The following is a 27312-nucleotide window of genomic DNA, read 5'->3' as shown; positions in this document are numbered from 1 at the left end:
TTCAGGGCATGGTGCCAGGTACCGATAGTTTTAGTTCAGCCTTTGGCATGGGGAGTGAAGTACTGGGTGGAGCGCCTCTTAAATGGGGAGCCAGGTGTGATCTTGGGGGGAGGGGGAAATTGGGGGCTGGGTACCATTTGTGAATTGGGGGGTGTGTGGATTTGCTGAGGGAAGGAGCCCTCAGGGATGATGGGGAGCCCAGCACTCCCTTCTCATGCAGTGCAGACACCTTCTGGGCACCACAGGCCAGCACTGTCTTGGCAACACATGGCCTGACCCAACCTCAAGCAGCTGGACTGGGAGGGGCTCTTCATCACCGTCTTTCTCATCCCCTCCTTGGCAGTGCATAGCCTTGTCACAAAATGTCCAGGCCTTTCCCCATTCCTTGCCAGGTACTAAGGGGCTTGGGCTGCCTGCAGGTGAGGAGTGTAGCACTATGGCACATTCAGTCATTGCCATCTCTGCTGAAAAGGATCAATTAGTGCCAAGGGTAGTGCTGTGTGACAAAGTCCACTCACTGGAGCACACCTCCTGCTGTCCATTACAGGGATTAGCTCCGCCAGCCAGTGTGCCCCCTCCAGGCAGTGCCTCTCCTGTCATTGTCTCCACTTGCACACCAGTCTCAGTTCAGTTACCGCAGCATTCTCTTCATGATTTGGCCCTCCGGCTGTATCACCATCCATTTCTTCACACTTCTGGGGGGCGGGAGGGAGAAGTATCTTAGTTCAACCATCCAGCCACTTCCCCAGTGGCAGGTGCGAGGTGACCTGAGCCCATTCAGTACTCTGGGTCCTAACCGAGGGACCCTGTAGATAGCAGCCTCCTGCTGCATCTCCTTAACTTCACTCAATGCTGCTTCTGTTCCCTGGGCCACTTCTCTGTAACTTCAGCACCTTCTTCACCCTCTTCTCAGGGCTTTCAGTCAGCCAGAAGCTCCCTCCTGCTCCCTCAGTCCCTGCCAGCAACTGCTCTGTCCAAGGTGCTACCCTTCCTGTAGCCCACTAGGAACACAGTCCTTACTCCTTAGGCTCCCTGCAGCAGCTGACTGTCTCTGTCCCTGCAGCTCTCTCTTATGTGAGCCTGCCCGGCCGTGATTGACTGCTCTGTGCAGCTTCTCTCTAATTGGCTGATCCTTGCACAGCATCCCTAGGCTGCTTTTAACCCCTTCCTTTTCTGGTGTGGGGTGAGCATCTCATCACATGATGTGTTTGAACAGAGGCCACCAAATAGCCATGAAATGGGAATGGCTTCCATTCTCCTACTGGGTTTAGATTTAGAGGCTCCACAGCCCAGGACCTGCTCTTCTCAGCAGCCCTTCCTGCTCTCCTGCTGGAATTTCTTCCCCCAAAGACACATCCTTTGGCTCTGCCAGCTGCAGCTGGTAAATGTGAGTAAAAGCACCTGTGCTGCTCTCTTTCAGGATGGGAGCACTCATGCTTTCAAGGGCCAATGCACAATGCACATGTAGAAAGAAAATTGCTGCCACAGAAAGGGACAGTTGTTATGGTGTTAAAGCAACAGGTAGGGACTTGGCAATATTAGTGGCCTACCAGCACTCATGCCTGGATCCTGATCCAGGTAAATGTGGGTCTGCAGCCTGCTCCTGATGCCTGTCCTCTGCATCTCTCCTGCCTGTGGCCCCCCTCACTGGCCACTCCCTGGAGTCCCAGATCATAGTATTTTGTTTAATCCTGAAGGATCCCAAAGTGTTTCATAAACTCTATATGCAGCCCTGCTGAAATACTCTCCACCCCAGAGGTGGGTGCATCAGGCATGTGCACTGCACACTGACCAAGCCCAGCCTTATCTCCCATAGCAGCTATGGGAGAGCAATGATGAGCTGGGGTCTCAAGGTCTTGCTCAAGAGCCCTGCACCTGTGGGATGGTTAGAGTGGTGGGGGGCAGAGGTCCACACCCAGAGCAAAAGCCAGAGGCTGCAGAATTCCACAGCAGGTTACTGCTCCAGCAGCAGCAATGACATCAGTACACAAGCATGGTGAGAATAGCGTAAGGGGATCCTGTTATCTTATGTAGTGGCTGGGCCAAGGGGGGCTGGACTGCAGAGCTGCACCAGGGATGGCAGCCTCACTTGGGAGAGCGGTTCAGATAGGGAATCTGCAGTTTTCCCCTTACATGCTGCAGTCCAGATCTCACCAATGCTCTTGCCCCCACTAAAGAGCTGCATGTCATGGCAACTGAGGGATTCCCCAGGAATTGTCTAGGTAACAAAGAATGAGGACTAGGCTGAGGTCCTGGGATCTTTTGGGTAGCAGAATAGGGTGCTGGGGGCAGGACAAGGTCTCAGGAGATTCTGGGTAACAGGATCTAGGGCTGTTCCTCGGGCACTTGGGGAGGGACGTTAATGTTCATGAATATCTCCCCTACCAGGACCTGCTCTCCTGAGTCCAGCTGTGCTGGGGCTCTGTTCTCTGCGAGGCCCAGCTCCGACTGAGCAGTGCCAGTACCTCCCCTTGTAATGTAAGAGTTCTGAGATGTTTACCAGATGTGGGTATGGGCAGCTGGCTCCCAACAGCAGCTTGTGATTCTGGCCTGTTCTCTCTCTCAGTGCGGGAGAGCTCCTGTCTCAATGGAAATCAAAGCTCCCCAGGCCTGAATAGCTAGGAAGTGCCTAGATATTCGTGGCTTTTTTGCCTGAGCTCTGGATCACTGCACCACGGTGCAAATAAGTGATGGTCACATTAACACCACCCTATACCGAAAACCTACCGACCGCTATGCCTACCTTCATGCCTCCAGCTTCCATCCCGGGCACATCACATGATCCATTGTCTACAGCCAAGCACTGAGGTACAACCGCATCTGCTCTAACCCCTCAGACAGAGACCAACACCTACAAAATCTCCATCAAGCATTCTCCAATCTACAATACCTGCACGAGGAAATAAGGAAACAGATCAACAGAGCCAGTCGTGTACCCTGAAGCCTCCTACTGCAAGACAAACCCAAGAAAGAAACCAACAGGACTCCACTGGCCATCACATACAGTCCCCAGCTAAAACCCCTCCAACGCATCATCAGGGATCTACAACCCATCCTGGACAATGATCCCACACTTTCACAGGCCTTGGGTGGCAGGCCAGTCCTCGCCCACAGACAACCTGCCAACCTGAAACATATTCTCACCAGTAACTGCACACCGCACCATAGTAACTCTAGCTCAGGAACCAATCCATGCAACAAACCTCAATGCCAACTCTGCCCACATATCTACACCAGCGACACCATCACAGGACCTAACCAGATCAGCCACACCATCACCGGTTCATTCACCTGCACGTCCACCAATGTAATATACGCCATCATATGCCAGCAATGCCCCTCTGCTATGTACATCGGTCAATCTGGACAGTCTCTACGGAAAAGGATAAACGGACACAAATCAGATATTAGAAATGGCAATATACAAAAACTTGTAGGAGAACACTTCAACCTCCCTGGCCACACTATAGCAGATCTTAAGGTGGCCATCCTGCAGCAAAAAAACTTCAGGACCAGACTTCAAAGAGAAACTGCTGAGCTTCAGTTCATCTGCAATTTTGACACCATCAGCTCAGGATTAAACAAAGACTGTGAATGGCTTGCCAGCTACAAAACCAGTTTCTCCTCCCTTGGTCTTCACACCTCAACTGCTAGAACAGGGCCTCATCCTCCCTGATTGAACTAACCTCGTTATCTCTAGCTTGCTTGCATATATATACCTGCCCCGGGAAATTTCCACTACATGCATCCGACGAAGTGGGTATTCACCCACGAAAGCTCATGCTCCAAAACGTCTGTTAGTCTATAAGGTGCCACAGGATTCTGTGTCAGAACAGCTGTTTTTGGGTCAAAAAGCTGAAGTTTTCAATTCTGGTCTCTCTTTCTCTGGTCAGAAGTGACTAGAGAGCCCTGGACCTCAGAAACGTTCCTGTTGAAAACTTTGGTGAAATCAGTAAGTCTCAATAAAACATTTTGGTGTCCACAAAACAGCATATTTCAACAAAACTACATCACTGAAAATATTCCGACCATCGCTACTCTTGACCTCTAGGATTTTTCATATGAGATGTTATTGGCCAGTACTAATGACTCCCAACGGAGATCTGTAGGCAGGGGGTCCTGTTGTCTGGTGGGGAGCAGTCTTTGGAGTCATTTATTTTGCTGATCCATGAAGGGTGCTTAATGGGCTTTCTGTGGAAAACAATGGTTCTGGGCCCCTTGTTTCAAAGTGAGGACTTCCTGGTTGAAGGTTTGGGAGTATCCATGAGGTACTTCAGATCAGGGCCTCTTGTGGCATGATGGGGGCAGTTTAGCAGCATGTGAGAGAGTGGGTATTTGCAGTAGGAACCTGTCTGTTACCAGGAGGACTGGCTGGAGGAGAGGGGCAGGGATGACTATTTCTGCTTGCTGCATTGCTTTGTCATGCCCCATCTCTCCATGTATCAGAGGGTAGCCGTGTTAGTCTGTATCTACAAAAACAACTAGGAGTCCAGTGGCACCTTAAAGACTAACAGATTTCCATGCATCTGAAGAAGTGAGGTTTTTTTTTTTTTTTTTTTACCCACAAAAGCTTATGCCCAAATAAATCTTAGTCTTTAAGATGCCAACGGACTCCTTGTTATCTCTCCACGTGTCCACTCATTGGGCATTTGCATTCTATGGGGCATGACAGCACAGCACATGGAGAGCCCAATTCTGGTTTCACCTGTGCCCATGTAACTCCAGATTTACTCTGCCCTGTTATGACCTCTTGACCAAGTGACTCCTTGCTGACGAGTAGAGAGGTGTCACTGACATGATCAATCTTCTTCGTTCTCTAATTGTCTTGATTTTTGGTTTTCCCTGCTTCCTTTCTTGCTGTTGCTCTGTCAGTGCACCGTACGCTCCCCTCTTGCTGGCTGGTGTGACTGAAGGATTGCACTGCAGTGGTATCAGTCTGCACTGAAGTGTGGAAGTAGCAGGGCAGGCGGATTGGCTGCTGGGTGGCTTCCCTGCTGCTTCTGGAGGTGGGGGGCGGGGGAGCCTCCGTGTTCTTGTGGCTGCGTCAGGAATCTGTGTTATCGTCCTTTCAGTATGAGCAGGAGTATGATTCACCAGAAACTCCTCCGAGAACGCGCCAGGGTTTCAAGTTGCTTGAAATATCAGCTAGCAATTCCGGGACTGTGAGTGTGTCAAGTTCACTCCTCAGCCTGGAGTTTCCTCCTCCTCCATCGATCAGACTGAGACTGCAAGAGACTTATTGAAACCAGCTTTTAGTTTTTTTTTTTTGTTTTTTCCTATCTAAAGGTCTTTTGATTTAGGTCTGCGGCTTGTTGAATGTGCAGAGCACCAAATACTTGCCTGTAATGTTTTGCAGCCATCTACAAAGGGCTGTAGAGGCATTTATTAAACTTCACTTATTCCTTAGCGCACTAGGTTATCCTCTCCATTTACTGATGGCGACACTGAGGCACATAGACATGAAGTGTCTTGGTCAAGGTCGCTCAACGAGACAGTGGCAGAGCAAGGAATAGAACCCAGTAGTCCTGGCTCCTTGTTTTAACAACTAGGAATCAAAAGTTGCTGCTGTCTTTAAAGCTGCCAGGTAAGGGTAAGGTTTCTGCTAAACCCGCTGTCTTGTCACTAATTGTCAAGGGAGCCACATTTCTATGCAGCCTCATTCTCTTTGATGTGTCCTTTCCAGGGATATTTTGGGTCATTTTTCACCCTGGGTCCATGTAGGTGCTTCTCAATGGATTTTCCATGGTCCGGATGTTTAACATGTCTGCTGGACAACTTCCCTAAACCCTTCAGCTGCCTCTTCACCCAGAAATCCATCATCTCCCTGCAGAGAGACTGATGGGGGAAGCGGCTTATCTCTCTCTGTATCTTCAACATGATGCAACTGTTGCTACTGCCAAAGGCACTGTAAAAACTTGCAGACAGTCACTTCTGGCTGCAATCCTGTTGGATCTCACAAACTAAGGGAGGCCAGACTTCATTAAAATGTGAGTAGGAGAACCTCCCCAGAGAAACCTCTGATTAACAGAGGGGCTTGAGTCAGGATTGGGGATTGGCAGTGTTGAGGGAGGGAGGAGCCATGGACTGAAATAACAGGGGCTGCTGCTGATTGGTATCAAGGAGCACTGACAAAGCAGTGTGTGTGGAGCCCAGGGCTGGAATTTGTAGGGGTCTGCTGGTCAAGATTGAGGAGGCATCAGAGAGCTGTGTGTGGCTATCTGCACTGTGTTTAGCTCAGGGAGATGGTGATTACCTTTCATGAGCACCAAACTCACCTGATTCTGTAACAGAAGGGGGAGGGAACTGAGGCAAATGCCTGATCTAAAGAGGAATCTTCTGAAGCCATGGCTTGACTAGGCAAATGGGGGCAGCTCATTGGCAATGGTGGTCACTAGGCTCCCTAGGGTTGTTCCATCTTAGTCTACACTAATGTTAACACGTGTTAGCTAACACATTTTTACATTTTGACTTATTTTCCAAGTCCAGGCATGGCCTGGAAGGGGCTTTGCTAATTGCCGTAGAATGGAGCTGGGCTGGGAGGAACCAGGACTCTGCTCTGGAGAATCCCTTGCAATGGGGAACTTTTATTTACAGGGCACCTCATATCCAAATGCCTCCCAATGGTGGTGAGATCTGAGAGAACCCAGCCCCAAAGGCAGCATGGCCTAATAAACAGCAGAAAACAGAGTCCTCTCTAACTTCTCTGCCAAACACAGCAGATAGGGCCCCTTCCAAGCACACAGTCCAAGCTATGGGAGACTTGGAAGGAAACCATGGCTACTGCTCAGACAATTTCCGTGTCTTAGTATGATATGGACACAGTGTCTGTGGGGAATGTCTTTGTCTGTGCCTGGCTGAGGGGCCTGGTATGTGGATCTCTGTTGTGCATGCAGGATGTAAACAGTTTTTGTTAACTTTTAAATTTAAACATTACCTTTCTCCTTTGCTATTTTAATGATTTATTATTGCTAAAAGAGCTATCTGTATAGCAGGTTCACTGCATCAGCCACAGAAGCCCTGTAACCACCATGATGGTGCTGTGTCCCACTTTTGTCTGTGCTTGGCAGAGCTGACTCTTGCCCAAACCATGAGCACTCTGTCCTGGTGCTGTGCAGTTCAGAGGGGCAGCCAGAAGGTTAATGACTGAAGTGAGAACAGTGGGCATTTCTCTAGTCAGCTGTGCCCTTGAGCTGGCAGCACAGGCCCCAGCCCCTATGGAGCCTGTCAGCAGAATCCATAGTGATCAAGGCAGTCTGCTCACTGGTTTTGTCACCCATGGACAATGGAAATGTTCCAAGCATTGGGACTTTTATGAGAGAATCTCTGAAACCAGTTTTAAGTGTTCCTTGTCTTGTTTCTAGGGACTTTCAGGCCTGCTTGGATGGGATGGCTGGTGGATCTCAAGCACCTAGTCTCTCTAGAACCCGTGGGTTTGAGTTCTAGCAAGGCTGTCTCAGACCCTAATCCCCTCCACCCAGTACTAGCAGCTTAGTGGGTATGTGTGATTTGTGTACTCAGCCTTAAACCCAAAGGCCTCTTGTCTGCCCCTGGATGGCCATTAAGTGTCACCAAGCCTAGGCACATTTCCTAGGGGTAGGAGTTTACACTCCAGTCCTTGGCCATGATTCCCCCCATCACTGATGCATACAGTACTGTGCCCTCCCACCTCCCTGAACTGGCAGCATCCTGGTGCTGCTGGGTGTGCTTGGTGAAGCACTTCGAGATCCATTTCAATGAGGTGCTGTGTCTATGTGAAACTTTGGACACCCTGCTGATCTCAAAGCATCCTGCATGCTGTGCACAAGGGGATGGCTACTGAGAGGAAGGATGGCATCATCTCTCTGCCTCCCAGTGGAGCCCCAGCCTCAAGTCAAGTGTGTGACCCTCAGGGCCTTAGTGCAATGTGCTGCATAGACTGCTGGCTTCTCTGGGATCTCACAGCAGCAGGAGCTGCTGCAGGGCTTGCTTTCTGGAATGCCGTGTGGCAGCAACAGCGGCTTCCAGAGGGGCTGAGGGCTCCCTGCAGGCAGCCTGTGTGCTTATGCTGCAGTTTGTACTATATGGACCTTCTCCTCTTCGCTCATCCTCCCAGTGTCTCCTTCTCTGTTTGCTCCCCTCCCCCTGCAAGCAGTTAGATAGAGCAATTGGCCAGGCATTGGGACAGCAGCACTGACATAAATCTCTCCTGGTGTGGAATGAGGGGTATAAATATCCAGAGAGTGATGTGATCTTTCCAGCTGCTATTAATAGGTCCCTAGAGAGAGAGAGCAAGCAAGCGAGACTGGCTGACACTTAAAGGGCTAGCTACTCCCTTATGTGCTGTGAAAATTAATCAGCACCATGGCTCACCATCTTCCTCTAGGCTAAAGCAGAGCCCTCTGCTAGGTGTGTGGGGATAAGGAGGAGGAGGGAGCTGCTAATGACTTGCTAGTTAGGAAGCAGTGATAGGCCAAATGGTGCAGGAGAGATCTCACTTTACTAACTAGAAATGCTGGGGCGGGCTGTGTGGCAGCACTGCACTTGCAGGCCTCTGAGTCCCATCTGCTTTGGTCTCTCACCCATTGGCAAGGCAGGTGCTATCATCCCACATTTTACAGATGGGGAAATTGAGGTACAACACTGTGAAGGGACTTGCAGAGGTTATGGGGGAACTGGTGGCAGGTTGCCTGTTTGGGTCCCGGCTGACCTGACACTGAGGCTGTTGCTGTCTCTTGGACAGCACAGAGCAGCAGGCAGACTGGCTGCTCTGCTGCATCTTGTTCAAGGTCCAACATCGTGCTGCAGTGGAGTGGGACTTGGCTTTTCCCCCATTGCGTGTCCCCGGGTCCACTCTGAGCAGGTCAGAAAGGGCATCCATCCCACTGCTGGGTTGATTCAGTTCTATTTAGAGCCCTAGGGTTTGGATTGGTGCCCAGTGCTTCTGGTCCCTGGCTGGCAGAAATAGCTGTGTTCAGTGTATGGGTAGGGCAGCCCGGCATCATGCAGCAGAGCCCAGGCAGAAGGGCTGGTACCCTGTGTGTGGTGTGGTGTGGGGTGATCTCTTTGCCTGTGCACGGGAGGAGGTTCCTTTGTGGGCAGGGTGGTTTCTATAGGGTAGAGAGTTAAACAGAGCTGAACAAGCAGAGAACAACACAGCAGCTTCCACGACAGCTGGCTGGAGGCTTCCCCCAGGAAGTAAAAAGCGAGTGAAGGGGAATGTCCGTATCTTTAGGGCCAACACAGCAGAGGGACATGGGGTGTGTCTCTGGAAGATCCTGGCACAGTATGCAGGGTACTTCTCATGGAGAGTTTGGATACACTGCCTTGTTCCTTTCTCAAGTGCAGAAGCCATCTCACATTGCTGGTGGTTTGTCAGGAGCACAGGGCAGGAGAAGACACCGCTCCCCTTGACTTGCTTCCCCTGCCTCTGCCGGGTGACTCTGAGTGCACTTCCCTCTTCCTCTCCTCCCATTGTGGTACTGCCTTTACTCTGGGCTCACTGGGGTTATTGCTCCCTGCTAAAGTGAGCCATTGTTTGTTGCATGCAGGGAACAGTGACCAGCCATGAGGGATGCAGGCTGCAGCTGCCCAGGCAGCCCATTGAATTGTGAGTGGTGCTGCATGGCTCCCCAGAGCAGATAATGGACCCAGCAAATACCTAGCACCTCATTCCAGTCACCGCAAGACTCCTTATCCCAGCATCCAGGGCAGAGACACGGGAGAGCCCCAGCGAAGGGGTGAGGGTGTGGGTGGAAGAGTCCCATGTTAAGTCAAATAGATGCTGAAGAAAGGCTGAATCTATATTTCCTGAGCAAATCGCACACACGCCACTGCCCAGCCTCCCATATGTGCCCTTTGCTCCCGTCTTCCCTCTGAGCACCCTGTGCGGCTATCTAGAGAACTGTGACCAAGGTGTGGTATGGTGAAGACCTCACCTCATTATCCCTGGCAGCACCATGCTGCATCACAACATCCAGCTGGAAGATCTGGCTGATATGGAGCTTTCCCCATCCATCAAGCATTTCTGTCTCAGGCCACTGTAGCAAATGCTAAAGCTACGTCTTTGCCCCCTACAAGAGCAGTGACTGTTGCTTGGCTGGCTGGTTCCTCTGCCTGCTCTCACTTCTGCCTCTCTATCTCTCTGTCCCCCACCTCCTCCGTCCCCTTCTTCCCTCAGCCTTGTTCATTAATTCCTGCTCAGAACAGCTCCCTCTCATCTCCTGCTCCCTCTCCCTCCCTGGATTTCTCCCCTACTGCATTCCTCCCCTCAGTAGGCTGGGTTGTCCCCTCTTGTCCATCAGGTTGAACCACATGCTGACTGCTAGGCACCATGTCTCATGTGTTTTGCAAAGCACCAGAAAGGCTCTTTCAGTACTAGTAACAACTGGGGCTGGCTGAGAAATGGGCAGTAGGATTTGGGGTGCTAAGGCCTCTGTATTTTTGTTCACTGTACAAATTTGTTCTGTACTCTGGCAAACACCTGCAAAATCTTAGAAACATAGGACTGACTAAGGCAGGAATAAGTATTATGTAGACCATCCCTGACAGGTGTTTGTCTAACCTGCTCTTAAAAACCTCCAATGACAGAGATTGCACAGTCTCTCTAGGTAACTTGTTACAATGCTTAACCACCCTGACAGAAAGTTTTTCCTCATGTCTAACCTAAATCTCCCTTGATGTACTTTAAGCCCATTGCTTCTTGTTCTGTCCTCAGTGGTTAAGGAGAACAATTTATCACCCTGCTCTTTATAACAACCTGTTACGTACTTGAAGACTGTAATCATGTCCCCCCTCCATCAGTCTTTTCTCTTCTCCAGACTAAATAAAGCGTTTAGGTTCCCCCCCCCCCAATCCTTCCTTGTAGGGCATGTTTTCTAGAGACCTTGAATCATTTTTGTTGCTCTCCTCTGGACTTTCTCCAGTGTGTTCACATCTGTCTGAAAATGTGGAAGAATTGTGCTGGATGTCCTTCCATTCAAGAGAGGACAAGCTTTGAGTGAAAATAGCCCCATTTTATTCATACCATATTTAGTTGGGGGTGTGTGGTGTGTGCATGTTTTTGTGGACATGCCTCTACTTGGTGGAATTGCTTCTCTGTGTGTCATAGATCTTATACTGCTTCTAGCAAAGGAGGCTTCTCCTTTAGCTCCAGTGGTCAGGGCCTGATTTTTGCCTTTGGGAAGTCTGGTTCTATCCTGCTGCCACCTTGAAGTTCCACACAGCCAGATATGCAGCACAGTGACAGTTGTGATCTCCTGGGTCCCCAATGTAGCATTTAAATATGCAGCTTAGAAAATATTACTGTGTGAAGAATCCCATTATTCCTGGCTAAAAGGCCTGCAAAGCTTATTTTTGGGGGGTGAAGAGGTGGTGTCAATGTAGAATTTTGTGTCCATCCTTAGCAATGTGTAATGTGCCAGGACTACTGAACTGGGCATGCTGGGCTTTGCTAATAGTTAGAACCCTGCAAATCTGCGGGGATGAGGATATCCATGGACAATGTTTGTGGATTGCAGATCAGATACGGATACAAACTTTGTATCCACACATGACTCTACTCATAGTGGTAAGTGTGGGTGCAGGCATTTTCAGTTGGGACAGGCACAAGGGGTGCAAGCACCCTTGATGGAGGGAGGGAAGGAGGCATTTGGGCTGTGGGCACCCTGGATGGCTTGTGGGGAGGCCTACAGGCACTCTGGTGGGGGAGGCATGTAGGGCACAGAGGTTTATTGATTGCTTTCTCTTTTTGCAGGTGTTTTGACCAAAGGGAAGCAGCAGCAGGGACTTGGAGCTCCCTCCACTGTCGCTGCCAGAAGTTTTAGCCAATCAAATGCACCCTGACAATAAACTGACCAATCATGGAAAGACAGGTAACAGCGGCACCCAGTCTCAGCACCATAATGTGAGCCAAGGACCCACTTGCAACCTGGGGTCTAAGGGCGTGGGGGCGGGAAATCATGGCAGCAAAGCCAATCAGATTTCTCCTGGCAACTCTGGACTGAAAAACAGCCAGAACGCTGTTCCAAACTTTGGGTCCTTGAAGGGCAAAGTGAAACGGGAACGAAGCATCTCGGTGGACTCAGGAGAGCAGCGGGAAGCCAGCACCCCCTCACTGGACACGGAATCGAAAGGTAATGCTAAAAAACCTTTGCCTTGGAGAGACTTTCTCTGAACTGTCCCTCGCATCCTAGTGGGAACTGGGTGTGGAGCAGCTAAGAGCCTTCCCTGCAGCCTGTGATCCTGCAGTGTCCCTGCTGGGCTAGCTAGGAGCTCCCCTACTCAGCCTGTGCTCCTGCACCCTTGGGCTGCCCTCTCCCTGCAGGTGGTGCTGGGATTGGAATAACTGTGAGCTCACTCATGGCCTGTGTTCCTACACTACTCCTCACAGCACCTTCTGCTGGGGAATGCTTGGATTGCACTGGTTGGCAGCGTCACCCCAGACACCTTTTATACCCCATACTGGGCTCCGTTTTGCACTTGCTTCTAGGGCTCTAGTGAGCTGCAGCGTGTCATTAGGAGTTGTGGTGAAAATCCCCTAATAGTGCAGATTCCAAGCACAGACCTGAGACAGGTTTTGTTAATTGTTTAATTGCTGTTGCCAAAGATCTGACTTTTTGTGGTGTCCTTGCATCTGTTTTGTTTCTGCCCAGCCGTGGTTAGAGGGAGTTGGTGTGAGGGTCGCTGGTTGAAGAGTTAGTGGTTTTGTTTGCAATGGATGACTTCTGAGTTAAATCACATGGATTCTGGAAAGGGGCTGAGTCAGCACTTCCTGACCGTTGGCTTCCCCGTTCTAACCAGCCTCCCACAGCTTGTTGGGCCCTGCAGAGCACTGTGCCAAAGGGCTGCATGTGGCACTCGCAACAGCAGACCTGCGGGCATTTTGCCAGTGAGTTGCAAAGTAAGAACCTCAGGAAGTATCCTTGGTTCCTCTTAGGGGCCATCTTTACACGGTTGCCTGGAGCTTCTCTTTCCAGGAGTAGCACTGCTGCTCTGGCCCATATTCCAGCACGTCTCATGATCAAAGATCTGTTTAGCCTTCTATAGGAACATAGAAACTGGCAGGCTGGCTTGGACCAGAGCTGCATCCAGCCCAGTGTCTTGTCCCTGACCATGGCCAGTGCTAGCTGCATCAGAGGAAGGTGCAAGAAACACCATTATAGACTGTGTCCTACTTAAAAGGAAGGCTTCTTCCTCAGTGACAGTGGGAGGTTGGCTAATGCCCTGGAATGTGAGAGTCCATAGCCCTGGTTAATGGGATGGGGATGTTCTCATTATCCATGTAAATGTTCAATCTTTTATTGAATCCAACTATGCTTTTAGCTCAGTGTACTGAAGCATTGATTTGAACAGGTGATTTATTCAGAATGCCTGAATCTCCTATGTAAGTTCCTTGGCCTCCCAATTCAGCTACAGCTCACTGATGTCTATCCTGAATCTGGCCTCTGAACACTGTTTTGTGTAAGAGGCTCAATGAGGGAGTGATGTCTTGGGGGTTATAGCAGAGGACTGGAAGTCACCACTCCTGGGTTCTGTTCCTGGCTCTGACACTGATATCCTGTGTGACTTTAGGCAAGTCTTTCCCCCATCTCTGAGCCTCAGTCCATCCCTCTGTGTAATGGGGAGGGGACAATACCCAGTCTTGCAAAGTGCTTTGAGATCTTCAGGTGACAAGTGTCATAAAATGGCAGGGTATTATGGCACCAATCCCTCAAATGGCCCTAAACCTCCCTTCCATTTTCACCCCTGGAAATCTCTGTGCTGCAACCTGGGGCTTAGTGCCAAAGCCTTCCATCACTTGCAGCAGGAGCCAGGTAGCATTTGAGTATATGTAGGGCCCTACCAAATTCACGGTCTGTTTTGATCAATTTCACAGTCATAGGATTTTAAAATCATAAATTTCACAGTGTTGTAGGGGTCCTAACCCAAAAAGGAGGGAGGGGGTGTGTGTGTGTGTGTCGCAAAGTTATTGTAGGGGTGTGTGGTTCTGCTACCCATACTTCTGCACTGCTGCTGGTGGCATTGCCTTCAGAGCTGAGCAACTGGAGAGTGGTGGCAGCTGACTGGGAGCCCACTCTGAAGGCAGCACCACTATTAGCAGCAGCGCAGAAGTAAGCCTGGTATGGAATTGCCACCCTTACTTCTGCACTCCTGCCTGCAGAGCTGGGCCTTCAGTCAGCAGCTGCCATTCTCCAGCCACCCAACTCTGAAGGCAGCAGCACAGAAGAATGGGTGGCGTGGTATGGTATTGCCACCTATACTTCTGCACTACTGCTGGCAGGAAGCTGCCTTCAGAGCCGGTCACCCGGCCAAAGCCGCTGCGCTCTGGCCGCCCAGTTCTGAAGGCAGCGCAGAAGTAATGGTGGCAATACCGTGACCCCCCTGCAACTCCCTTTTAGGTCAGACCCTCAATTTGAGAAACATTGGTCTCCCCTGTGAAATCTGTATAGTATAGGGTAAAAGCACACAAAAGATCAGATTTCACTGAGGCAGACCAGATTTCATGGCCCGTGACACGTTTTTCATGACCGTGAATTTGGTAGGGCCCTAGGTATATGGATTCCTTTCAAAGAACAATAAAGTATCTCGTATTCCAAGCTGCTTGTGTTTATAGAGCTGCAGCCTGAGATTCATCCTCTGAGGCAGTTGGCGAGGATGCTTACTAGCAAAGATATGTACAGAGCTCTCTCTCCTGGTCACACGCCACGGATGGGCTGATGTGAATACAAGGCTCCACCCCCCACCTCCATCCCCCTCCAAAAAAACCCATAGACACTGCATTGGCAGTGCTGATCCTTACTGTATGTTACTCTTTCCTCCTGCCTGCTGGGTGGTCTTGGACACCTGTGGAACTGATTTCTGGGGATGCTGTGAAGGCCAAAAGTATAACTGGATTAAAAAAAAGAATCAGATAAGTTCATGGAGAATAGATCCAAAACTGGCTATTAGCCAAGATGGTCAGGGTAACAACCTCACACTCTGGGTATCCCTAACTCTCTGACTCCCAGAAGCTGAGACTGGACGACAGGGGGATGGATCATTTGATAATTTCCTATTCTGTTCATTCTGTGCCTCTGAAGCACCTGGCACTAGCCAATGTCAGATTACAGGATGCTGGGCTAGATGAACTTGGTCTGACCCAGAGTGGCCATTCTTATGTTCTGATGATGGTGAGACGAACTCCTGCCTTTTGCCTTGTTGAGAGCCCATTGAATCCATGGGGCAGGAAGCCATCTCTGGGGCAAAAGCTACATCCCTGCACCAATGCAGCATGTACCTGTTGCTTTGGCCTAGCTGAGCTTCTATGGTTGTTTTTTTGCAATCATGTCCCTGCTGCGCCCCCGCCCTTCCCCTTTAATTCTGCTCTGATTGGAACTAATTGCCATTTTCTGGGGGCAGGAAGGGGTTGTTAGTAATTTTTCTTGTATGAAAACCAGTGGTGCATCTCTCCCTGCCAGTCACCATCCACAGCTGCAGAGTCAGGCCTCTGGGGAGAGAGTCTAAATGCTGAGGCCAAGATGTCAAGGGAGAGTGCTCATTGTGTCTGGCTGGGAGAACTGGGGAATGTGAACCCCATGCAGGGAGGGGAGTTAGAGCAGGAGCAATAAGGGAGAAGAACTTGGCTGAGACTGAGAGGGGAAAATTTTGGCTGGATGCCAGGAAAGTTCCCACGCAGTGTGATGGCTCAGGCTGGGGAATCGTCTCCCAAAGGGAGGATACGAGCCCCATTGCTTGGCACATTTCTGCTACTCAGGGCAAACCTCTGGGTGGGATCCCATTGGGAACAATTCTGCTGCAGCCAGCAGGGAGATGGGAGTTGACAGGCCTCTAATGAGCCCCCATGTCAATCTGTTGTGCCAGACTGAGCTCTTGTGAATGGCAGAGGTGGCTGGTATTGACTGAGCTTTCCTGCTCAGCATTCCAGCAGCAGCTTTGCCTCCCTTGGCTAATGTGTGGGTCGCAGCTCGGGGATGGTGCTACTAGGCTCCAGCAAAAGCTTCCAGATCCCTGACAATCTCAAGCTGTTTTAAACAGTTCTGTGGCAGCAGTTTGGGCCCAGCTCAGGCTGTGATCCCATCCCCCCATAGGTGAGGAACAACTGCATTGGAGAGTGGGTCCCAGCCTGGGCTCTGACTGCTAAATGCCTTTTTGCAAAGCCATGCTAGCAGGGCCTCACCCACAGCACAACCAGGGCCTTGCTGCAGGCACAGCACAGTGCAGCCAATGATCTCTGGGCAGAGATGGAAATGCTGCTTCCAAGTTGTGCACTGTAGGAGGGAGACTAGCTGCAGGTCCTGCATTACTTGGGGATAGCAGGGCTTCTGACCCACGTAGGGCTGTTCAGTCATTGGGCAGGAGTCCACATGGCTCCATGCTGGGTGGAATTGCTGTGGTTTAGTGCAGGAAGCAGACAGAGGCTGGTTGTCAGGGCCAGGGTGATGCCTGTCACAGGAAGCTGAACCCTTATACATCTGCCCCTCTGTTCATTGGACTCCTCTGACTGGTTTTGCTAGCATGACCCTAAGTGCCAGGAGATGGTGGGGCAGAGCCCCAGCCTACTCAGTCCATGCCTGTGCCGTGGCACTTCCCACTTTCTGACAGGTTCTATCCCATTGCAGGGGAGGTGGCTCCCCGCAGCAAGCGTCGGTGTGTGCTGGAGAAGAAACAGCCATACAGCGGGGACGAATGGTGCTCAGGACCGGACAGCGAGGAGGACGACAAATCCATCAGCAGCACACACAGTGAGTATTCCCTCCCCAAACAGCCCCGAGATCACTGTATGCCCAGTTCCTGTTCTGGAGTCTGTCATTGACGGCAGCGATGGCAACCAAAGGCTCCCAGAAGAAGCTGTCTGTTGGCTTAACAGGGCACTTGGTGAGGCGTGTGGTGATGCTGCAGGGTTGTAGTATTACACACTGTGTGTGTGTGTGTGTGTGTGTGTGTGTGTATTGTGAGGGAGGTGTGATGTGGTGCTCTGCAGGTGGATTTTGTGCAGTGTGGTTTAGGTGGTGGTATGCTGGAGGACTGTTGAATGCAGTGTGAGGGTAGGAGGGGTCGGTGTGTGATATGGGACTGGATCAGTCCCCCAGCCCTCTTGGCCCTGTCTCCACGAAGGGACATTTTCTCCCCCCAACCCCCATGACAGGTGGGCTGGCCACACTGGCCTGTTGTGCATGGCTGGCACTGACTTGGCTTCAATGCTGTTTGGCAGGCCAGTGGGCATGCACAGATCTCATCATGTTCTGTGAGCGCTGTGCTCAGAGAGTGCCTTCTGCATGGATTTAGATCCCTGTTCACACTGTAGTGTTGGACTATCCACTCTGGAGTCACTGCAACCCTGCCTGCAGGCGGTTGTGCTCTGGCATTGAGGGAAATGCTCAGGGCCTGCCAAGAATCTGGACAGGGCTGAGTTAACCAGAGTGCACTGCACACTGCCTTAATTTCTGATCAAGGCTTTAAATCAAGTTAAAAGCTTGCTCTGAGGCCCTGACGGTCTTTATTGTAAGTCTCTGGGGAATGGTGACGTTTTATCAATAGGTTTCATGTGACTCTTAAGCCTCCGCTTCCTCATACCCCCATCTCGGTCCTCTCTCCCCACCCATTGGAATCTCATATGTTAAAAAAGTGTCATTTTGTGTTTAGCTGGAAGCTGAGGCACTTCCCTCGGCCTAATAAATAGCGCAGTGATCGTGTGTGTGTGGGGAGGGGGGGGAGAGAGAGAGAGAGAGAGAGAACAAACTGAAGGTCCCACTTGCCTTCCAGAAACAGCAAAATCCTTTGATTTGTTGCATCTTGAATTAAATGGTTTTCAAACTGTGGAAGTGAAAATATTTTTGAGGCAGCTGGGTCAGGTCCATTTGGGTCCATCCTTCACATTCTCACTTCTCATCATCCTGCCAATGGCTTTCCCAACAGACAAGTTCCCCAGCTGCTGGAAGAAAAAGCTAGATTTGTTTCCCTGGATGTATCTATCCCATTCACTTCCCTTTCTCTCCAGAATTGTGTTTAAATTCTACTCACAGCAAATGGAACATGGTAACGTCATTAAGAAAAGTGTGAAGCTAAGAGTTTGTGAATCAGAGCAATTGCCCCTAAAATGATAAAGGAGATTTTCCTAGATCAATATTCATGATGGTTTGTATTTCTTAAAACTCTAGATACTTTTAGCCATGAATACCTCCCCCACATCCTCTCCGACCCAGGCTCCCAGTTTGACATAAGGGACTCACGTTGTTATCTTCTCCATCCACATAGCTGCAATCTTAGCTTTCAGTAAAAAGACTATAGGATAAAGACTGGTTTGCCACATACTCTGAAGTATGCTTCCAGTTATTGAAGCAAAATGCATGCTATATATCCACTACAACATGAACCCCTCTGCTGAAATGAGCTAACCTCAGAATGGCCAAGAGCACATTGCAACAAACATCAAAGCAACGTGCTCAACCGTACTGGTGCGCGCTCTCTCTCTCTCTCTCTCTCTCTCTCTCTCTGTGAAAATATACAAATGTCCTTTGAGAATGGAGGTCTAAGAGGATGGTGGAATCAAGAAAGCAATAGTACCTTCAGCCAGGAAGATTGCCCACTCAAATCTCTTAATGGAGACATCATCATCAACAGAAGCAAATGGATGCAGAATCACAAGCTCTAGTCACATGAAACCACTCTTTCTGAAGCAGTGCTAAATGCAGTCCCTAGGCTTCTATATCAAACTGTTTGATAGTCTGAACCGTCTATAAATGAGCTTGAAAAGGCAATCACCTCTCTAGTACCAGGAAAGGCTACAGGAAAAGAAGGAATTCCAGCTGAAGTACTGGAATAAGACTTAAACATCTGCCCAATGTCTTGTTTGCCTGGTGGAAGGAAGGAAGGGTATTGCAAGACATGAATGAAGCCAACATCATAATGCTGTATAAAACCAAAGGAGAATGGAGAGATTGCAACAACTACAGAGGAATCTCTTTCCTTAGGATTGCTGGTAAGGTATTTGCACAGGTCAACCTCAAAAGACTCGAAGTTCTTGTTGAATGCATATATTCAGAGAGTTACTGTATCTTCCATGCCAGTAGTTGAACTATCCACATAGTCTTCACTAAGGCAGCTGCAAGAAAAGTGTCAAGAACCAGGAAAACCTCTCTAGATGGCCTTCATAGATCTTACAAAGGCTGTTGACCTGGTCAGCAGAATGGGTCTTTTCCAATTGCAAGAGAATTTGTTGCGCCCCATCTCCCACCCACTGTCCTCCTCAGTCTAATTCAATCTTTCCACTGTGGCATGAAGGCTACAGTCCAATATGATGATGATCAAGCTGACTGCTTTGTAATCCACAGTGGTATCAAACAGAGATGTGTTTTGGCACTAACACTTTTTGATATATTATTCTCTCTGCTGCTTTGTCATGCTTTCTCATCTAGCCACTGAGGGTGTACGGACAACACTTCAACATTGCACATACAAGAGCTAACAGCAAAGTCAAACAGCTGCTGATAAGGGAACTTTTTTGTACTGACAGCACACTGTTTGCCACACACAGTGAAGAGGACCTTTAGCAACGTGGCAGTAGCTTTGCACTAGCTTGTGACAAATTTGGACTAATCACTGGTCTAAAGAAGACCATGATTATGGCACTCATGTGTGGACTGCACGAGAAGTTTTTATAGCTACTACCGTGCTAGAATTTGTCACAAGTTCTGTTATCTAGGATCAGCTGTTCTGGATAACCTACCTCTAGATGATGAGCTTAATTCTCACACTGGAAAGGCAGCCACCAGACCCCACACCAAGGTATGGGTCTACTAGCTGTGCATTTTAATTACACTGCTGTATAGTGGCAAGATTTGGACCACCTACAGTGGACATGAGTAGGCTAAACACCTTCCACACCTATTGTCTTCATCATATTCTAAATATCAAGTGAGAAACCAAAGTTTCTGACACCAAAGTACCTGAGAAAGCAAAATTGCCAAGTCTAATCAGGTTCAAGGATGTTTCCAGGAGTGACTTCAAAGCTTTTAATATAGACACTACAGAGAGCTAACGGGCCACATTGGTGGGCTGTCCTGCACCAGGGAGTCAAAGAGGCTGAAGAGATGTGGTTGAGGGAGAGGAAAGTGAAGACAGTAAAGCACAGGAGGCCTCAAAGTCTTAGTAGTGCACTAGCTTCCTCTTCTGGCCTTGTGCCTTCTGCCTGCATTATTTATGGCAAAGACTGTTTCTCAAGAATTTGATGTTTTAGCCACTTGCACTGTTGCAGCACAACACACAGTAACTGAACTTATTTGGCTGTTTCATTGTCATCTTTCAAGGCTGCCGTTCCATGTTAATGCTTCATAAAGTTGTATGGGAGTCTGACTATCTTTGCTACAGGAAAGTTGCCAGTTGGAAATGTGAATTTCTGCATCACCCTAGAGAGAGGATCCTTCCCTCTGCTGTGCAGGCCTACAGCTGGGTGCAGAGCAAGGCAGGCAGGCAGTATAAAGATAAAATGGACAAGCATACAAGGAGCTGCAGAGTTGCCCTTGTGTCTGACTCAGTGCAGTGCAAACAGACAAGGGCTTAAAGCAAGTTGCTTTTCAAAGCTCTTCCCTTTAGATCCCTGGGTTTGAGGCAGTATAGCCCAGGGCACTAGGCTAGGAGTCAGGACTACTGGGTTCTCTACTTGGCTCTGCCATAGATTCACTGCGTGACCTTTGGCGAGTCACTTCTCCTCTGTGCCTCAAGAGAAAGGGATAACGTTGGCCTGCCCTTTACAAAACACACTGTGATCCATGAGTGAAAGGTGCAAGGTAAGACTAACTGTTATTTCTGAGGCTTGCTGTGAGCAGATCATCAGAATGCTGCCATGTGTGACAAGAGAGCATCCAGCTGGAGAACAAATGGCCATTCTCCTGTTAGAAATGGCTGGATTTTAACAGTTCTGCATAGAATTTTGCCAACTCCAGCACTATGATCCCCATAACGTGGCGAGGAGTAAGCCTTCCTCAGACTGCCCCCATGACAGAGACAAGAGCCTGGTTCTCCTCCCAGCACAGATACTCTAGGGAGTCTTGTTCAGAGACACAAGGTAGTCTGGAGAGTGCGCAGAGGATGCGTTGGGTGAATCCTGGCCTTGCCCCCATTCCGGCCTTGTCCTTTATTTAATACCAGAGCCTCGTAGTTCACATGAAGGGGCAGTAGCTTTGCACTCCCAGTCAAGTTCAGGGCCTGGGGGGATGTGTGTGGCTGTGGCTTCAAGGGGGCTTTGTGCAGGTGGAAGTGCTAATGCAGACTATCTACTAACTACCGTCCAGCTGTCCATAGGGCGTTGTGCAAATGCAAAGCACCAAGTGTTGTTGTTAATTACAATTATTATTAATATTAAGTAGGAGTATTATTAAATAATAGATAGTGATTAATTATTATTGCTCCAGTATGCAGTGTTCCCTGAGTGTCTCTGGAATTGCCCTGGAAGGGGAAGGCTGGGAGTGTTTGGGGTCTGTCACTCACCAGGAGGGAAAATGAAGGGGAGGAACTAAGCCACTCCCTGCTCCTCGCATCTCTCTGGGAGGCTGTAGATATCCAGGCCCAGAAAAATCCCTGTTGTGTGCTGCCATCTGCTGGAGGCTGGGGGAATGCATAGCCCTGCCCTGCTGGTGGGAAGATGCAGGAGAGAGGCCCTGCTCCCCAGCACATTTGGTTTTTGTTCTTCTCTGTGTTTTGTAAGGGTATAAACTCCAGGGTAGAATGTTGGGCCAGAGACACTGAATCCTCTTCTCACACGCACCTCTGACACTGGTCCTCAATCCTGACTCTCAGACTCCCTGCTACTTCAGTCCTGGGCTCCCTCGACACACACAGCTCTACCAGTGCCTCTCATTCCCAGCTTTCAGATCCCACTATCCCAGCCCCAGGCTCCCCTACACCATAGGCAGCTCTGCCGGTTCCCCTCAATCCTGACTCCCCAGCCTTGAACTCCTGTGTTATACCGACCTCACTCTGGTAATTGCCCTTAACCCAGACATTCAGTGTGTGCTGCTTAGAATCAGAGAATATCAGGGTTGGAAGGGACCTCAGAAGGTATCTAGTCCAACCCCCTGCTCCAAGCAGGACCAACTCCAACTAAATCATCCCAGCCAGGGCTTTGTCAAGCTGAGCCTTAAATCCTCTCAGGATGGAGTTTCCACCACCTTCCTAGGTAACCCATTCCAGTGCCTTAGCACCCTCCTAGTCAAATAGTGTTTCCTAATATTAACCTAGACCTTCCCCACTGCAACTTGAGACCATTGCTCCTTGTTCTGTCATCAGGTACCATTGAGAACAGCCTAGATCCATCCTCTTTGGAACCCCCCTTCAGGTAGTTGAAAGTAGCTATCAAATCCCCCCTCATTCTTCTCTTCTGCAGACTAAACAATCTCAGTTCCCTCAGCCTCCCCTCATAAGTCATGTGCTCCAGCCAGGGCTGTCCCTAGCTATTCTGGAGCCCTATGCAGCCCCCCCCCCCCCCCCCGTGGGGGCTTTGCGGGAGGAGAGCAGAGGGGCTGTCCCCAGGCCTCCACAGGGCATCCTGCTCCGTGCTTCCCAGCAGTTTGTGTTATGCTGATTGTTGGTAACAGCTGCTCTCTCCTGTGTCCTCTGCAGACTGTAATGTAGCAGATCCTGCAATGTCCACAGCCCCGCAGCTTGGTCCTGGGTCCAACCCGCTGCCGAGCCTGAATGAGACCAGTTCTTCCAATGCACCACATGGTGCTGCTCCTGGCCTGCGGCCTGATGCTGGGGGCAGTGGAGGTGGTGGTGGTGCCGGAAAGCAGCCTTCCCAGTTTGTTTATGTCTTCACCACTCACCTTGCTAACACGTAAGCGGTAAACCCCTGTGTCCGCCTCAGTCCTCCCCATTGGCTCTGGCTACTTAGGTTGGTCTACCACAGCTGCCTCCTACATGTTGCAGTTAGCACTGCCGCCTCTGGAGAAGATGGGGACTGGAGGTTCCCTGGGTTGCCCTTAGCATGACCTCTCCCCCTACCCCCAATCCACATTCTCCTTAGCATAGTTGTCAGCTGCTGGTGGAGAGACTTCATCTTAAATGTGAGTTGTCTCCTGATAGTGCCCTAGTGCTGCCAGCTGCAACAGGAGCCACAGAGTGCATTTGGCCAGATGTATAATAAAGGGTCATAGGAGCACTGAAATGTGTTGGCTGCTGCCAGAGGCAGGATACTTGGTTAGATGGATTAGTGGTATTATCTGGAAGGGCCCTGGGAGAACAGATTGCGGTGGGAGGCACTGGGTGCTAACACTCCAGATTATTGGCTGCGTTCAACTTGCTCCCTTCATTCTTTTGCAGTATCTCAGCCACTGATTCTCGGGAAACATACAGCTTTAGAGTGCCTGCTTAGGTCATAGCTAGAGTCCCGTGAAATTCTTTTAATTTTTTTTATAATTTTTCCTTTTATTTTTGGGGAGCTTTGTGTTGTGTTATCCATGTGGGAGGGGCTGGGTCCTGCCACCAGGAGAAGTGGGAGGCCCTGAGGGGGCACAGAACGAGCCTGCCCCACACTCACCCCATTGCAGCAGCTCCTATCCCGCAGGACCTCCCACTCTGAGTGTTGAGACCTGGCACATGGAGTCACAGTGCTCCTCAGATTTGGCCCAGCTGCCCTCCATCCGAGGACCGGGATGTGGCTGGACCAAATTTGAGTAAGTGGTGCTGCAACACCATCTGCTTAGGTCACAATGCTACTCACTCAAATTTGGTCCGGCTGCACTTCTCTGTCCTTTCCTGTTATGATGGCAGAGGGATGGCCAGGCTAAACCTGAGCAGCATTGTGACCCTTGTGCGCCAGGTCACAAAGCTCAGTGCAAGGAGCTGGGCCCAGCCCCTGCCGTAGGGTGAGTTTTCATTTGATAGTTGTTTTTGCTTTTATGTTGTGTTATTTCACATTTGCAAAGAACATGGGGTTCTAGTCCTAGCATATCCCAGTGTCTCCCTCCCAGGCTATATCCCTCTGACAGCACACAACAACCAGTGCAGAGCACAGCACAATGCACAGTTCAGGGGGTGGGGAAGGGGAAATTGCAAGGCAGAGAGATGCCCTGAGATCTGTGCAGAAGAGGTGGAAGTTCAGTGCCAGCTCTCCTCTGAGATTCCCACAAGGAGCCCAGGGGGCTTGGGCATTCCCCTAGGGGGCCAAAGGGCAAAGGTAGCCCTGCTGGGAGTTCTGAGCCTGTGGACCAGGGAGTTGCTAAGTATTTCTGGCTTGACGTTTTGCTGTTCTTGACCAGCTGCTCTCTCTTTTAGTGCCGCAGAAGCTGTCTTGCAGGGGCGAGCAGACTCCATCCTGGCCTATCATCAGCAGAATGTTCCCCGGGCAAAGCTAGACCAGGTATGGCTGGATGAGAGCCAGACACTCTGGTCTGTGCATGCTGCTGGCTAATGTCCTCATGGCCGGTCGCACCCTGACCCCACTTGCAGCTCACATTCTTTCAAGGGGGATGGGCTCAGTTGGCTCTTGTGGGGATTCAGGGCTCGAAGCCCACCCAAAGTCTGGGGCTACACACCTGCCTTATGTGTTTCTTGCTGACTTTGGCTTCCCCTTTCTCACAGGCTCCAGCTCCCAAGGTACTGGGAGTTGCCGAGCAACTGCCAGTTAACCCACCTGCCTCCAGCACTCCGCAGCCTCAGCCCCCCCCACCCCAGCCCCCTCCACCCCAAAGCATCAGTCAGCAAGCTTTGCCTGCACCAACTACCCTACCCCAGGAAGGGACGGGAGAGGACATTCGGCGGGACCTGACTCCCAACTCTGTGGGAAATAGCAGCGGCAGCACCCAGGCAGGGAGCAACCACCCCAACACACCCAATGCCGCCTCCAACCCGATGCAGCCTGGGCAAGTGGACTCTTCTAGTGCTTCCAGCTCTAACTTACTGGGGGATGGTGCCAGTGCTGGGGCAACCGGAAATGGGCAGGTAGTGCTGGGCCCCAGGAACCCCATGAACTCAGAGGGGCTCTCTAAGGAGCAGCTGGAGCACCGGGAACGCTCCCTGCAGACCCTGCGGGACATTGAGCGCCTGTTGCTGCGCAGCGGTGAGGCCGAGCCCTTCATGAAGGCCAACCAAAGTGCTGGCGAGGGTGGCCCCACTCCCCAGCCGCAACCCCCACCCACCCAGCCACCCCTCCCACCTGTGGGCATGAAGAAGTATGAAGAGCCCCTGCAGTCCATGATTTCACAGACGCAGAATCTGGGGGGCCCCAACTTGGAGCATGAGGTCCCCCACCACCCAGGCTCTGACATGGGGCAGCAGATGAACATCATGATGCAGCGGCTGAGCCAAGACAGCCTGACGCCAGAGCAAGTGGCCTGGAGAAAGCTGCAGGAGGAGTATTATGAGGAGAAGCGGCGGAAGGAGGAGCAGATCAGCATCCATGGTCGACCCATGCAGGAGATGATGATCCCACAGTCCATGGGTGGCATGATGATCCGGGGGCCACCACCGCCTTATCACAGCAAACCTGGGGAGCCGTGGCTTCCAGGGATGGGGAACCAGCTAAGGGGGCCCATTGAGGTCCAGGACCCCATGCAGATGAGGGGAGCACCCCCCTTCCCAGGGCCAAGGTTCCCCGGAAATCAGATGCAGAGGGTCTCTGGCTTTGGCGGGATGCAGAATGTGCCCATGGATGCCCTTGGGTCCATGAATGCTATGCAGCGGCCAGTCAGGCCTGGCATGGGATGGAATGATGATATGCCTCCAATAGGAGGCCCAGGGAACTTTCCACAAGGGAGCCTGCCCTACCCTTCAGGGCAAGGGGACCCTGAGCGGTTCATGAACCCCCGAGCCAGGGAGGAGATCCTGAGGCATCAGCTGATGGAGAAGCGCCCGGTGGTGATGCAGAGGCCCATGGGGATGTCTGGCAGCTCCATGAGCCAAGGTTTGGAAATGGAGAGGATGATACAGGCTCACAGGCAGATTGACCCGTCAATGTTCCCTGGACAGATGCCAGGAGAGAGCCTAGGTGGTGCACCCATAGGTATGGACTTCGCGGGTACCCGTGGGATGTTGAGCCCACCCATGAGCCAGTCGAGCCTCCGAGACATGGATGCGCCCATGGGACCTGGGAACCTCAACATGAACATGAATGTCAACATGAACATGAACATGAACCTCAATGTCCAGATGACCCCACAGCAGCAGATGATGATGTCGCAGAAAATGAGGGGTCCTGACATGATAGGCCACCAGGGCATCAGCCCTGAGGATCTGGCCAGGGTGAGAGCTCAGAATGGTAGTGGTGGCACAATGATGGGGGGGCCACAGAAGATGATGATCCCTTCACAGTTCCCCAGCCAAGGGCAGCAAGGCTTCTCAGGTGGGCAGGGCCCCTATCCCAGCATGCCCCAGGAGATGGGCAGTGCCCCAGACATGTTCAGCCCTGAACAGGGTGCCATGTCCATTGGGAACATCGGTGGCACCACCAGGCTCAGTCACATCCCTTTGCCGCCAGCTTCCAATTCCGCTCCCACTCAAGGGGGCAACCTAGCCAACATGCACCCGGCACCCTCACGGGGGCTGGGCCGCAGGCCCTCCGACCTCACCATCAACATCACCCAGATGAACTCCCCTGGCATGGCCCACCTCAAGTCCCCAACGCTCAGCCAGGTGCACTCACCGCTTGTCCCCTCCCCATCTGCCAACCTGAAGTCTCCACAGACGCCCTCGCAGATGGTCAGCATACCACCTTCCAACCAGTCTGGGCCCCTGAAGTCGCCCCAGGTGATGAGCTCCTCCCTCAACGTCAGGTCTCCCACCAGCTCACCAAGCCGCCTGAAGTCCCCTTCCATGGCCGTTCCTTCACCCGGGTGGGTGCCATCTCCCAAAACCACCTTGCCAAGTCCTGGAGTCAGCCAGAGCAAGCAGCCTATCAGCATGAATTCGTCAGCTTCCATGGGAGGGCTGGATCAGGGTAAGCTGCTAAACTGTGTATGTGAGTGGGATAGGCCACAGAATTAAAGCCTGGTGCTGCGAAGGTCTCTGCACATTGCTGGTCACTCTCATGGGACCCAATAATTCTGTGGCTTCCAGACCCCTATTTTCCATATACTCAGACTAGTAGTGATTACATGGCTATTTCCCTGCAGGGCTGTGGTGGGAACATGCCTTCCCATAGCCAGCTCTCCCTGTGCTGGGATTTGGGGTTGGCGAGTGGGCATCTAGGGCCCAGCACTGGAAGTGCTGTGATAGCAGCCCAGTTCCTTTTCCAAAGGGATAGAACACGCCATCTCCCTTTCTGTGCCATGCACCAGGCCTCAGGGCAATGTGGCTCAGCATTGGGAAGAAGGGAACAAGAGCCTAGATTAGGGGAAATGCGTA

General features: G+C 51.0%; 1 protein-coding gene across 6 annotated transcripts in view; it reads left to right on the top strand.

The window, feature by feature from the left end:
* The window catches only part of BCL9L (BCL9 like), a 90254-nt gene that overhangs the window by 52803 nt on the left and 10139 nt on the right, over positions 1-27312 (top strand). For 5 of the 6 annotated variants that reach the window (XM_050922125.1, XM_050922119.1, XM_050922120.1 and 2 more), the window contains 5 exons: positions 11732-12110; positions 16596-16718; positions 22594-22807; positions 24247-24331; positions 24553-26905. In XM_050922125.1, the coding sequence (XP_050778082.1) occupies positions 11810-12110; positions 16596-16718; positions 22594-22807; positions 24247-24331; positions 24553-26905 (3076 nt within the window). In that variant the 5' untranslated portion in view covers positions 11732-11809. Of the gene's footprint in view, positions 1-3931; positions 3953-11731; positions 12111-16595; positions 16719-22593; positions 22808-24246; positions 24332-24552; positions 26906-27312 lie in introns of those variants that run through there. The other variant, XM_050922124.1, reaches the window with a different exon arrangement.

This window comes from Gopherus flavomarginatus, chromosome 13 (genome assembly GCF_025201925.1).
Source record: "Gopherus flavomarginatus isolate rGopFla2 chromosome 13, rGopFla2.mat.asm, whole genome shotgun sequence".
NCBI lineage: Eukaryota > Metazoa > Chordata > Testudines > Testudinidae > Gopherus > Gopherus flavomarginatus.
This window is presented reverse-complemented; position numbering and strand designations above follow the sequence as displayed.